Raw genomic sequence first — 13,647 nt, forward strand, 5'->3', positions numbered from 1 at the left:
GTCGACTCTACTTTATTGGGTGGTTTTAGCCCATGGTTTTGTAATACCGCTTCACTGTTTCTTGTATTGTATCTCTTATATATGAGGAGCGTGAGATAGATGTTGTGTGTAAGAGTCTTATGGCTATTGACTTACCTCCGAGTCTCTGATTAGTGGTACTCCTGTGAAGACCTTGTTCTACAAGTATATTGTAATTTGTTATTGATTGTTGAACAATATATTAAACTCCTTGTGGAATGTGGAGTTTTTCTCCCAAAAGGGTTTTCCTCACCTGTGTTGTGGTATGAATGTTATTTATGATTATTTTGTTAAGTTTTTATAACTGTTGTAACGATCTGTAATTTTTTTTACATTATCTTCCTCTCAAAATTAGTGTAGGAAATTGTTCCGCTACTTAACTTCCTTACACATATATTAATATAAAAGATCATAATCATCCATTCTTTTTTATAAAAACCCATGATCTCTTTTTTCATCTATACATTTATTAAAAAACCATGATCCCAATCATCCATTCATTTATATAAAAATCATAATCTCAAACATCATGCATTTATATAAAAATCATAATCTCAAACATCCATTTATAGATTTAATTCGAGCTCTTACTATGGGAACCTTTTTTCTATATATGCATACGTACCCTGACTAAAAATTCTTTTCAAAGCACTGGCCCGAATCTTGAAAAAGAGTAATAGTCGATTTTGGATGCAGAAGACACTGTTCTAATCTGTAGAACATTAACTCATAAAATTGATTCAATTCATCTCAAGGTTTGAATAGATTAATCAATCTCTTCGTCTGTTGCAACAATTTAAAGAGAAACAAGGGATGGCAAGCATGGCTTCAGATCAAGGCAAGGCAATATCAGACGAACTAAACAAGCTCACCGTGGAGCAGGTGAGGCAGGTGAAGGAGCAGGTGGACGGAGAAGTGGGTCTTCTTCAGGACAGCCTAAGCCGTATTAGAACAGCTGCCATTCGCTATGAAATGGCTGAAAAGGCTCTCAACAATTTTTCTCAGCATCCTCAAGGTTAAACTTCCTTAATTATGGTTCGCTTTATTCAATACATAGAAATTCTTTGCAGCCATATACTTTTTAAATGCATTGTCGACATAGCTATTTCGGGATTTCAAGTGGGTGCGATTAATTTTATTCCAAATGTTTTATTGCACTTGTTAATTCAGAATTTTAGGTAGTTGCATCGGTTTTATTCCATCATTACTCATATTTATATCCATGGTTAAGTCATGGTTTCGAGTGATTTCATTGATTCCATTGTTTTATGCCCCATATTTATTTAAATGGTTTATTGCCACTCCTATTGCACACGATTTCAAGTGCGTTCCATTTGGTTCATTCCTCATCATCCATATACGTTTCAATGTTTCAATACCGCTGTTACTACGGCTTTCAGGAGGGCGGCTTTGATTTTATTCCCGTCATCTGCATTTGTTTAAACGCTTTACTGCCATTGTTGAGGATTTTAAATGGGTTTCATTGGTTTTATTCCTTATCAGTCGTATTTGATTAAAAGTTTGAAGTACCATTGTTAGTCCAGGATTTCAAATGGGTTCTGTTTTTATTTACCTATTATTTCTGAATAGTAAGATAAGGAGATTTTTTCAGGTCATTTTTTAATCTGAAGGCCTAGAGGATTTTGAGAATCCCCTCCGAAGTAAAGTAGTTCTACATGCTCCCTTATATGTACTGCTCAATAAGCTTTTGAACTACGTCGATTTCGATCCTTTGAATATGTTTGTCGTAAATCCAATCTTGCCAGTTCGTGACACCGAAAGCACACCGAAAACATTATTAGTAGATTATGAAATTTTCACTTGTACATATTTTCGATTTTTGTTTTTCTGGATTTATTGAGGAATAAAAGCCCAAATATATTTTTCCAAATTAAAATCAACTACATTTGGAACCAGCGTACCTCTTTATGTGTGCCATGCATGTAAATACCAACCACTGTAGCTCCAAAATATTACAAAAATACCACCATAAACATTGACTAAGGCTATAGATGAGGCCATAAACTGAAACTATTACTATAACCCAAACCAGTAGTTTAGCAACCTATTAACCTTCTCATCAATGAAAAATTGGGTGAATGGTACAGATCTGGACAGCAGAAAAACGTTCACAAGGTCAGAGTCAGGGATCAGAAGGGTGTATTGGGAGGGGTCTTCTATGGCTGAGGGCCAATGTGAATCTGACAGTCTTGTAAAGCAACAAGAGGAGAATGCAACCGCACATCAATGTTGCCTGAGAAGCTGATGAAGTTCCTTTATCCAGCTCAATATTATTGAAAGCTCATGAATTTCCCCATCTTACTCTCCACACCTTGTTATAACTTAACATGAGTGCCTGGAATTGAGTATGCCCTCAGTCCCACACCATGACATCCAATCCACTTGGCCTTCCTACAGGAATCACAATTCTACCCCAAGGATTGTGCTTCATGGTATCAGGACATGACCTGAGAAAGAATTGCCCTATACTCCTTGTGCAACACTAGCCTCTGCCTCTGTTTTCACTACAATTGCAGCTGCACCCCGCAAGGCATATAATGTCATGCCTTTTATTTTCCAGATGAAAGCCTACATCCCTGATTGCTGAGACTCCAAACATTTCAATTTAGCATTGATGGGTGCCAAAGTCGCAGAGTTATTTGGAAATGGCACAACACAATTCAAGGAATCCTCAGTTTCACTTTTCTCCATGATGCCTTAAAGAACAAGTTTCTGTTCATATTTTCTAGGAATAGATTTTATCAAGTCCATTAAAACTTTTTTGATCTGATTTCTTAATAAATTTTTAGCCCTGCTGAAGGAAAGGATTATCAGGCTGTAGGACTCCTTACCAGTTCAATAATTTTGGCAGAGGTTTTGCCAAAAAATGGTTTCGATTTTCAGGTTTGTTTTGACTCCACACTGCATTTTGACCATGTTCTTAGCCACCAAGCTAATCACTCCTCATCTGTGACTCTACAGTGGCCCCTATTGTGGCTACTTATCTGAAATTGGATCAGTAAAGTTAGTATGTTGGCTAATTTTGCTACCATGATTCATTCTTGAAGGCTTCCTAGCACTAAGGCAAGACAATTCTCAATTTCCCTATGGCAAAATGAGACAGAAAGTGAGAGATATCCAAAAAAGGAGGAAAATAGCAATAGAAGTTACCTGGCTGATTTGGACGCCCAATCGACTTCAATAATGATAAACGAAGAACATTAGTGATGTTTTGACTATCGTTGAATTCGTCATACTAGTTCAATCACAGCTGTATTCATCATTGATTGCAGTAGGCATTGAGGATGTATGCACTTGTGGTCAAATTCATCACAGAAATGACAAATATCTAGAGCTTGTGGATAGAGGAACTGAAGCATATGGAATTCTGTCTTTTTGGTTTCTGAAGTTCTTGGGCTTCATTCAGAGAGTCTTGGGGACCTAGTGATATAATTTCCCTTTTTTGTAATGAGTGGGTTTCTTTTGTCTGTAATTGACTGTTATTCTGCATCTCTCCATCAGTCAAGAAGTCTTATATAGGTTGGAGTGTAATTGGGGAGTTTAGAAACACTTAACATTGCTGTGTAGGCATTTGGACATTGATCTGTATGTTTGAGGACTACATGAAAAACTCTAGAAGGAAGTAAACTACTCTAATCAGGAAGGAGTTAGTGGCTTGAGGACGGGATCTCTCACTATTTTGGAGTTTTCCCCCATATAGGGTTTCTCTAGGTCAAAAAATTTTAAAATTGTTTTGTTCCATTTTCATGCGCAGCCATGCTCTTGCTTTCTCTACTATGATAAACTTACTTTATGTGCATGCACAGTAACAGCAAGAAAGATGGTTTTAGGACTGTTTTAAGTCAATGTTGCATAGATATCAGCAGCAATATCAGCCATTTTGGTGATTGGAATAATAAGATTTGTGTTGATAATTCAATCAGTGGGATATCCACCTTGTTTAAAGATTAGATTGGTATTAGAGCATTTTTTATGTTCATTTTGATGTGGTTCTGTGTGGTGTGTTTTTAGTTTTCAATTTTGCAATTGTATGCTCCTCACTAGATCAATAGTGCTAGAGGAAAATGTCTCCTGTTTATTTTGCAATAATGTGTCCACAGTAAGGTGGATCATACAACTCAGAAGCTTGACCCATGAAAAAGAAGGTGGTATGGCTCTTGATGGCAAAGACAGATTCAACAAGTTGGAAGAGGATATCGCCAACATCCCTCACTTAATGATGGAGCTTGAAAAATTGGATTAGATATTGGAGTTGATCATGGGAAAGCTAGGAGTGCCCATGGAGATGGCAAAACAAATGAAGAGTTGAAGACACAAGAATTTGGAAAAGGATTATCCTTCTTTCATGGAAGCTCCACCTCCGTTTAGAGCAGGGGAGAAGATAGGCATTCATCTATAAGAGGGTGAAGTTGATGCTTATAAATGTGGCCATTAGATAGCCCAATTGGAGGAATATTTCAGTTTTATCATTTGAATGAATAACAACAAATTTCCTTTGCAAGGTTGAAATTTGGTGGTCAAGCTTTAACTTGATTTGAAAGTTATGCTCATTACATAGTGGCGAGAAAATTTCTTGCCAATACATGAATGAAATGGATTCAAATCTTTGTTCGAAAGACAGTTTTATCTTATTTGTTTTGAAGAGGAAAGATTTATTAATTGGCATGTGTTGTGACCATTTCACACATCGCCCCATCGCAAATGGGGACCCCCTCTTTTTGCTTGTCTTTCGCTCGCTTTTGCTTTCGTTTTTTTTAGGATTTTGCTAGACAGTTGGTCGTCTGGATTTAGGGTCAAGCCTTAGGGTTTTAAATTTTGTCTTTTCAAGCCAAAATCCAGTCGTTTTTGAGAGCTTTCGAGCTTCCTTTTCTAGGATGCAAATTTTGAATGCAATGAATTCGCCAAAATGGTCTAATTTTCAATTGGAATGTTGATGCAGAGCTTAAATTTGTCTAAGTGTTGACAGTCAAATGTGAATTTTTGTCCGATTGAATATTTTGACCAGATTTTGACTTTTTTTTGATTTTGATCCTGGGCATTGGAATTGATTTGTTTTCGCCTCGTGAAGTGTTAAAATGTGAAAAATCATGTTATTTTGGCCTGTAGGAGCAAAATCGCTCCTGTCCCTCAGTGAAGGACGGGAGCTCATTTTCAAATATCTCATCATCCCTGCAGAGTCCAGACAAATTTCGAGTTGGAAGTGATGGAGAACGGCGATATCTTTCCATTGAATATAAATTGAAGATTTTCATGAGCACAGAAATGCCTCCAGGAGGAAAATCGCTCCTGTCCCTCAGTGAAGGACCGGAGCTACAAATCAAATTTCGCCTTGTCCTTGCAAGATTTTGATGACTTAACAATTTGAAAGGGTCCGAAGGAAGATGCTTTGCCAAATGAATATAATTTGAGATGCAAAAACGAAGGAGAATGACCTATATTGACCAAATCGCTCCTGTCCCTCTCCAAGGGACCAGGGCGAGATACCTTGTAGCTCTCGTCCCTCTCCCAGGGACCAGAGCGATTTCCTTCATTATGCAAAATCCAGACAAAGGTCAAGGCAAGTTTACGTTCGAAAACAAGGAAAAACATGAGATAAATGCGTTGAATATAAATTGAAGATTTTTTAGACGTCCACTAGGGTCCTAACTGCCTAGTTCGCTCCTGTCCCTCAGGAAGGGACCAGAGCGATTTTTGATATAAATGATTTTCTTGCAAAGTTACAGATGATGTCAAGGCATGGACGAATGGAGTGAAGAAAGACGAATCCGTTGAATATAGACTTGGAACCTGGCAAAGTGAGATGAAGGCCACAAGGGAAGGATCGCTCCTGTCCCTCTCCAAGGGACCAGGGCGATACAAGGATGATGTTGCTTCCTACGCAAGTTCAAGGTCGATACAAGTCAAGACAAGGTGGCGAGGGACACTTCAAGACGTCTTTAGCAAGCACAAACATTAAAAGGTCGTCACAATGATGAAATTCGCATTCTAAGACCTAGATCGCTCCTGTCCCTCAGGAAGGGACCAGGGCGATGTTGAATGCATTGGCCATTTCACGCAAAATTTACGTAAGATCAAGGGTTCGCAACGTCTTGGAGGGTCCATGGATAGATAGAAAGGTGATGCATGAAGATTTCAAACGTAAAGTAATCACCAAAATGAACATATGGACCATATCGCTCCTGTCCCTCTCCAAGGGACCAGGGCGATTTGCTTTGGATTCCTCGTTTTGTTCCAAGTGCGTGCTAAGTTAAAGATTCATAAGATAGCATATGGTCCAAGGCATCGTTTGAAGATAATTCGCAAGGGTTTTCAACGTCCAAACATCGCCAAACAAGGTGAAAAGCCTCACATCGCTCCTGTCCTTTGGACAAGGACCAGGGCGATCTTATCAAAAGCACGCATATTCCTTCAAGATCAAAGCAAAGCGAAGTTAGGTAAAGTGAAGGACGGCGTCTAGAGGACATCACAATGAAGATCGAAGTGCAAAGTTGACAAGGTTAAGGAGAAAACATGGATCGCTCCTGTCCCTCTCCAAGGGACAAGGGCGATGATCCCTTTAATACGCCCAAAACTTCATGCGAGCAAATGGAATAAGCGCAAAAGACACGAACAAAGGATGTTATTCGCCAACAATAAAAGATCGAAGTTAAAAGATGCAAGATGGACGTGGAAACAAGAAGATCGCTCCTGTCCTTTGGACAAGGACCAGGGCGATGTACACTCAAAAGGCACTTAAGCACACATGCAAGATGATCAAATGCAAAGAACCTATCAAGATGATCGATTTTCAACGTGGAGATGAAGGAGTTGGACGTAAAAAATGCAAAATCAGGACAAAAATGTTGAATCGCTCCTGTCCCTCTCCAAGGGACCAGAGCGATGAGGTACGTCCCTTTGTCTTCCAATTTTGGCGCCAAGTAAACAATTCGAATTTTCCTCAAATGCTAAATCGATTTAAAAAATTGAATATCCATTTTATTTAGCATTTAATATGGCGTTATCTTTTATTAATTATTTTTTGCCTTTATTTAAAAATCGAAATTTACATTTAAAAAAACGCAAGGCATTAATAATTAATTAATTAATTAATAAAAATCGATTTGGAGCGCTCAATTAAGCAAGTCGGCCTTGTTATTTTATTGAAAATCATTTAAAAAATGGTTTTATTTATTCAAGTCGGCCAAAGTGGGTAAAAGGTGTGAGCGCTATATATAAGGGGAGTGGAAATTTTCATTTTCACATAATCATTTTTACCTTTCTTCATGCGAATTGAGAAGAGGCGAATATAGTGCGAAGTGTGTTCAAAGGTGGTGCGAATTCAAACCAAGGGTGGCGCTTAGTTATCAAAGTGTGGAGTGCGAATTATGTTGAAGACCAAAGGTGGTGCGAATTTCATTCATCCAAAGGGTGGCGCTTTATACATCAAGGGTGGTGCGAATTTGAAGACCACACCAAATGCGAACTTGAGGATACATTAAGGCGAATTTGCTAAAGACTTGGAGGATTTGTTTGAGCGATTTGTCAAGGGCAAATTTGAAGATCCATTTAAGACAAGGTCAAAGGCGATACTTGAAGATCACGTTCACTCCAAAGGTGGCAAAGTCAATTTTGAGGAGATCATATTGAAGACTAGTTTATTCCTCAATTTTGCTTAGGCGAATTTTGTTCTTTTTGCATTCTAGAGTTAGCTCTCTATAGAGGTATGGCGATTTAATTATTATTGCTTTATTCATTCATCGTCATATTTCAAGTTTTGAAATTTTGAATTTTGAATTTCTCAGCTCAATCGTTGTTTTTTAGGAAATGATAACTCTAAAGACTTATCATGAGGTTTCCTAAAAACTTTTCTCTCTTATTTACGCTATTTATTGCAAAATCTAGTTCTTATAATGAAATGTTGTGTAGGTATGGCGACCCCAAAGGCGGGAGCATCCACCAGCCGCTCAGCTCTCATGAAAGAAGATCAGAAGACCGAAGAGGTGGAGACCAAGATCGTGTCGAAGTGGAGCAACATTGGAGATACAAACCTGGGGAACTTTAGCACGAAGAAGTTTCGAGAGGTCCCTTACATCGGCAAGCCATCACCTGTCGCCCGGAGAATAATAGAGAGTGGCATCATCAAGGCGGCCGGTTTTCCTCCAGCTATTCAGTGCCACGAGTTGATGATCGAGTGTGCCCGTCACTACAATCCACAGTCCAGGACAATTGTGTCCAATGAGGGAAACACTTTGGCGTACCTTTCAGAGGAAGCTATAAGTGAAGCCTTCCATCTTCCAGAGCACAGGGACATGATATACAAGAGCATTGAAGGAGCCAGATCAGTGTACGATGATGATCCAGATGCTTGCCTAAGCATAATTAACAAGAACTGGCTACTCAAGAGTCGTCCCTGTCTAAGCAAGGTACCTAACACACCGCACCGGATTGATTTCCAGGAGGAGTACAGAGATTTGATTACTATGCTCAACAGAGTTACAGGAGCACCTCATGCCTTCTATTTTGAGAAATGGATGTTTTACTTCATCCAGGTGATTGTTCAAGGAAAGGGTACAATACATTGGGCTAGAATAATTAGCCATTGCTTGGACGTACAGTTGAAAAGACTCAGGGCTACTAAGTCCTTCCACATGAGTTCATACGTCATCTATGCGTTGATCAGGAGCGTTGAGTACGCAGGACTACCTCACAGAGGAATGATTGGAAGAGGACCCGGCGAGGTCAGAGCTTGTGAATCCTATACCTACTTGCATCATCCGCCAAGAAAGAACTACAAATTAGTCAATGACACTTTCACGATGAACATCACAAGGACGTTGCAAGGTGGGATTCACAACAGATTATCTCAGGATGCCCAGGAGTTCATCAAGAGGTACGGTGCTTGGTTCATTCAGTTTCCCAAGTTCACTTACATTAGAGTGCATGGATGTCCTTTACCTCCATACATGTTGCCGAGATACCCGACAGACAGAATTGTGTTACTTGAAGTAACAAGGCAGTTGGCAGCATATGTGAAGGCATTCAGACACAGACACCAGAATGGAGTTCAGGTACCTATTATTTTGGGTAATTCAGTTGAGGTATGTCCTAATGTCTTAGCCATGGATGACACAGAGAAGGAGTTAGCCTTGTATTCTTTTTCATCTTTTGCCTGGAGGAATAGCTTTGATCCACATGGACATTTAGAGGAGACAGTCGGTAGAAGATTTAAACATGAGCACCAAATTGAAGATTTTATGATGAACCTCCTAGATGATCTTGAAGTGAAACGTAAGATACATTCTAGATTGCCTTTGGATTTCATCAGGAAATGTAGGATTTACAGAGTGGCCGACCAAGCTCAGGACAATGGCAGGCACATCCAGTCTTCATATGATAGAGAAAGCAAAACAATAAGTTTGAATTGGAATGAGCCCGAGGCCGTGGATTTAGATGATTTGATGGCACCAGTCTTGTCTTGTACTCGCAGATGGGTAGACGTTCAGCATCAGAAGTTGAGAGAACAAGGCATAGCTATGTCTTTTACTTTGGAAGAAAAACCAGCCGAAGGTGGAGCAAGTGTTAGTGAAGGCAATCCTAATCCTAGGAATTCAGGTGAAGGTAACCTTCGATGTGCCAGTGAGGGCAATTTCCATTCGAGAGGTTCGAAGAGAAAGGAAAGATCAGAAAAGAAAGAGCCTTCCAAGAAAAAGCAAGGTGCCAACAAAGATCAAGCACCAGGTACTTCTTCTAGACCAGAGAATAGAACAATTCGAGTAGAAGAGTCCATGGAGTCGATGGTACAGAATGACAGACAGGAGGAAGGACAGGCACAGCATGTTTCGTCAGATGGATCTCTCCAAGATTATGAGTTAGAAGAGGATAATGAAGTAACATCTCCTCCCAGACAAGAAGAAATAGTACATAAAGAAATTCAAGTTCAAGAGACAAGATCGAATATCCCAGATTGGTTGAAGGAAAGATTGACTAAGGTGATCGTAATTGAGGACGAGGACAGTGCAATTGATTTAGAGAGCCTTGTTGGGCGTTCACATGTGATAACAGAGAAGAAGAAGGCTACAAAGATGTCCAAGATGATTCGAGATGAGACTGGATCTAGAAAACTGCAGATAGCTACACCGGCGGCAGATAAATATGAGGGTGAGATCCTAGCAGAGGATTATGATATATAGACTTTTGAGTTAGGACCATCCACAGCAGAGCAGACTTTAGATGATGCCACCGACACATTTGAGGCATTGAAGGACAAGTTTAGAGAAGAAGTAGAAAAGAATAGAAAGCTGGAGAGAGAGGTCGGTGCATGGAGGACATATTTCAGTCACATCAATGAACCTTTGGGACGTTAGGATCCAGTTAGATCACCAGTGCAGGCATTGCCCCTTCAATCGATCAATGAAGCAGAAAGATTCAGGAACCTGGTCCAGCGTACATGTAGTTGGATGGATAGATCTCATACAGTGGCCATAGAATTTGTTACAAGGATGTCGAAGATCATTCATCAGGCTATCCAAGTTCTTGAGATAATCCACAGATTGATGGCAACAGTAGCTGCATTTGCCCATACCAAGGACGTTGTCGTCCCTGTCTTGAAAGTAATAAGACACACATCCAGAAGAATTTTAGCGCAAGAGAGGATCTTAGAAGGTGATTCTCACAGTTTGTTTCAGTGGTCAACCTTACTCCATATAAAGAGTGTTCTCTTCGAGGACATCAGTGTTAGATGTGGTCAAGTTGAGGAGGTGATCAATCCGATCCAGGACAGAGTATTTGAGGTACTTCGTACCATTCTTGGCAGAAGGATCGAGGTCGAGACAGATGTGGATATACAAGAATTTGAGGATAGAATCAAGATCATCTTTCGCAAGGACGCAGATGTTACAGATGAACAGTATGATCAGATGTATGCCACCATGCTCCTGATTGATAGAACGAAGGAACTTGAACCTACTTGGGACGCAGCTCTTCTAGATGCATTCGATCAGGTCATCCACTTAGAAGAGAGTATCAAGAATCTTCCCGAGATTCCAATCACAGAAATCGATGGAATCGTGACAAAATTCATTGCATATGCTAAGAAAGAGAATTGGAAAGGGAATAAGATTCTAGATGAAAGGTTGTTACAGATGACATGACATCTTATTTCTCATTGGTTGATACCTCCTAGATTTTTGTGCCAAATTTAATATTTGGCTATGTATTTAATATTGTTCAGTAAAAAGGAGGTCATTTGTAACAAACCCTAATTAGGGTTTAGGTGTCATGATCTTGTCCGTTGATTTATTTTCAATCTGGACCTTTCATTGTAACTGGGGATGCTATTTATACCCCCATTTTTCATTTCATTTGATAATAGTTAATAGTCGAATAGTCAGATAAGAGTGAAATAGAGAGATTAGAGTTAGAAGCAATTCTTATTTTGTAGCAAGATTGAGTCTTGAAGAGAGAAATTCAAGCAATTGTTGTATATGATGACTTGGAAATCAATAAAATATTGAAGTTATGGTGTTTTGTTGCAAATTTCTTAAGTTATCTTCATGGTTGTTGGATGTACTTGAATCACGCTCAATCAAAGTAGTTTGTTAATTTGAAAGACTAAGTGTGAGATTTGATATTTGGTGGGATTCGCAATCCAAACCACTAGCTTCTTGCTGATTGTAGGAACGCCTTGCGTGGTCGACTGGAGAACATTTTGAGTCCTTAACCTTCAAGCATTTTCGTATCCAGGATATGTACCTTCGTAGTAGTGTCCTTGGTCTTTGATGCATTGAACATCATTATTACCTTAGAAGATCGCACTAATTTCAATTGAGTTGTTATCTTATGGCAAAATTGAAGTTGGTTGAGTCTTGCCAAATCTCATTCATGCTAAGTCGTTCATAGGGTTAGGCTAGATTAGACCTCTTAAACCCTATCTTTTGCTTTTTTTTGAAAGTTCCTTTTTAGTTTAGTAGAATCTTCGAGCCTTTGGAATCCGTAAGACGCCTTGGAGGAAACAGCAAATCACATCATACCACTAAAAAGCTTGTCCACACGTGGAGACCCCACTAAAAGAACCTTGGAGTCTATCTAACTGATCCTTTTTGCAGATCTTCAGCAGTTAGAGACTATTTTCTCAAGAGAGGATAAGATACCTATTGGTATTTTATTCTGTGTATGATTGTGTATAAAATACACGTCAACAGCATGTTATCAAGATATTGATATCGCAACCGAGGTATCACAAAAGACTATGATGTTCTAAACATACAAGCAAGCTAGGCTCTACATATACATTCAGGAATGCAATAGATAGTTGCAGAATATTAAATGAATCTATAATTCTTGAACATTCAAATGGTCTTCCTTATTATGTTGGAAAGATACCATACAATATCATTGCATGGATTTACAAACATCTGGCTGAGAAACTAATCAACATAGAAAATGCAGCTAAACACTCTAATAGACTTTCAACTAAGGTTGATTCTGACATTAATCAATCAGGCTACAATGATTACATATGTCTGTTGCACATTTGGGACACACACAGATCTTCACAATATCAAATACCTCTTCTTAGAATTGGAGATTGAAACCTAAAGGCTTCCTGTGAGTAATCTTCCTCTGCCGGCTCTGTAATTTTTTTCTCCTTTATTATTTTCTGTCCTGCCCTCATTACAATGAATTTCTTTCTGTCTTTTATCTTTGTGTAGGGTGTCGGGAGGAATCAGGGCATGGGAATAATCAAGACACCCAACCTCTATGCCATCCAATCTCATGCAGACAGTTGGGCCAATCAAATCTGATTTGGGTAAACAATGAAGATTGGCAGGAGGTCTTTGCAAGTTGATCATGTCTGGCATTGAAGGCCTTGGTGTTTGAGTGCACTGCAGGGGAAAATCACCTGCAAAATCTGTGATCTCGAGAATGTCTTTGACAGAATGATGTTTGCAAATATTAAAGAGAGTATGGGCCCTGTTCCTATCCTTGGAAGTCTTGGCAAAATCATTTAAATTCCCACTGGAGTGCTTTGGATTCGAAATTTGGTTGTTGAAGAGACAAACAAGCATTGATGGTGTTTTTCAAGCTGTAAAACACGTCACTAGGGAAAAAGAACAACAATACAAACCAGCCATTTGGAAGAATCTACGTTTGTTTGAGTCGGGCATTGGGCATGGTAGGGAAAGCATGAAGGTGTTGATGATTTATAGCTTCAGTCGGATAAAATTAAATGTTAAATTGGCCTTAAGGCCTTCAACATTTAATAATATATATCATTATGTTATTTATTATTATTATTGTTAAATTGATTAGATAATAATTATTATTACTATATTTAATTAATAACATTATTATGTAACTTCGTGTTTAGTTAGTGTTTCGATTCTTTAATGAGTCGATACAGGTTTATCTAGCCACCTCTTCATGTTAAAGGGACACGGCCCTGAAGGAAGTCCATAGATATATTATTTAAGGATAACATGATTTCCTTAGAATGCATTAAGGAGAATATAACAGATCGAAATACTAAATCAGTGAAAAGAACTACGTACGTGGAAGATATAAATTATCTGTGTGAATCTATATATATATATATACATTGTAATCTGCATCTATATCAGATTGAAAGTG

General features: G+C 38.8%; 1 protein-coding gene across 1 annotated transcript in view; it reads left to right on the forward strand.

Annotated features, from left to right (window-relative positions):
• The first annotated feature begins 627 nt into the window (after positions 1–627).
• Positions 628–13,647, forward strand: part of LOC131047301 (prefoldin subunit 5) — a 54,562-nt gene continuing 41,542 nt past the window's right edge. The window contains exon 1 of the mRNA XM_057981168.2: positions 628–1,033. Within this exon, the coding sequence (XP_057837151.1) occupies positions 832–1,033 (202 nt within the window). The 5' untranslated portion in view covers positions 628–831. The remainder of the gene's footprint in view (positions 1,034–13,647) is intronic.

The sequence above is a fragment of the Cryptomeria japonica genome, chromosome 7 (assembly GCF_030272615.1).
Source record: "Cryptomeria japonica chromosome 7, Sugi_1.0, whole genome shotgun sequence".
NCBI lineage: Eukaryota > Viridiplantae > Streptophyta > Pinopsida > Cupressales > Cupressaceae > Cryptomeria > Cryptomeria japonica.